The sequence below is a fragment of the Anneissia japonica genome, unplaced genomic scaffold (genome assembly GCF_011630105.1).
Source record: "Anneissia japonica isolate Jap-2015-1 unplaced genomic scaffold, ASM1163010v1 scaffold11653_len147064_cov108, whole genome shotgun sequence".
In the NCBI taxonomy this organism is placed as follows: domain Eukaryota; kingdom Metazoa; phylum Echinodermata; class Crinoidea; order Comatulida; family Comatulidae; genus Anneissia; species Anneissia japonica.
In genome coordinates, this window is record NW_022696558.1 from 130207 (window position 1) to 130916 (window position 710).

Genomic DNA, 710 nt, shown 5'->3' on the forward strand with positions numbered 1-710 from the left:
CTTATAGCAATTCACAAAAGTTTACCTCTTCTTCTCGTTTCTTCATCTCCACCAAGACTTCATCCAATTTTGATTGGAATCGTTGCTGAAAATAAAAAAGTATTCACTTTAAGCAATCGTTTGTATGAGTAGGTTTTACTCGCCTCCTCCTACTCATCACATGTTATGCTACCAGAACAAAGGGAAGGGAGGCAATTGCCCAGCCAGCACAGTCCACCTAATTTTCTTTTTTTTAAAGAAAAAAAAATTGGCAAAAAGGATAATTAAATCCAAATTTAAGTCTGAGAGTGTCATTTCCATCTATCTACATCCACCTTTCTACATAACCACGACATTTTGTAACTCAGCCCCAACCATGATATATAGTGTGGATAAAAATTACTATTTCCAAAGTTATGAGTAAAAGTATTACAGCTTCCCTGTGCTAAAATATAAAATACTGACACATTCTTATGTTAATTACTCAATTTAATATTTAGATACTGTATGCTGGTTTGAAAATCACAAGACTCATATGAGTTGATATGCTTCATACCTTCAGCATAACATTATCCACATTAGCAATAGCTTCTTCCTGCATTCTCTTCTTCTGGTTTAGTTCAGTCATTTCCTGTTCTAACTCTGCATACCTTTTAACAAATTCATCTGTAAAACACAAAAATTAAATAATAACCATACAGTGGGGCTGCAATTTTATTACTTATTTCGGG

The 710-nt window shown here is 33.7% G+C and overlaps 1 protein-coding gene across 2 annotated transcripts in view; it reads right to left on the reverse strand.

Moving 5' to 3' along the window:
* LOC117102126 (transcription initiation factor TFIID subunit 7-like) overlaps window positions 1–710 on the reverse strand; it is an 8093-nt gene that overhangs the window by 1797 nt on the left and 5586 nt on the right. For both annotated transcript variants that reach the window (XM_033242327.1, XM_033242326.1), the window contains 2 exons: window positions 536–645; window positions 26–85 (listed from right to left, as the gene is read on the reverse strand). In XM_033242327.1, the coding sequence (XP_033098218.1) occupies window positions 26–85; window positions 536–645 (170 nt within the window). The remainder of the gene's footprint in view (window positions 1–25; window positions 86–535; window positions 646–710) is intronic.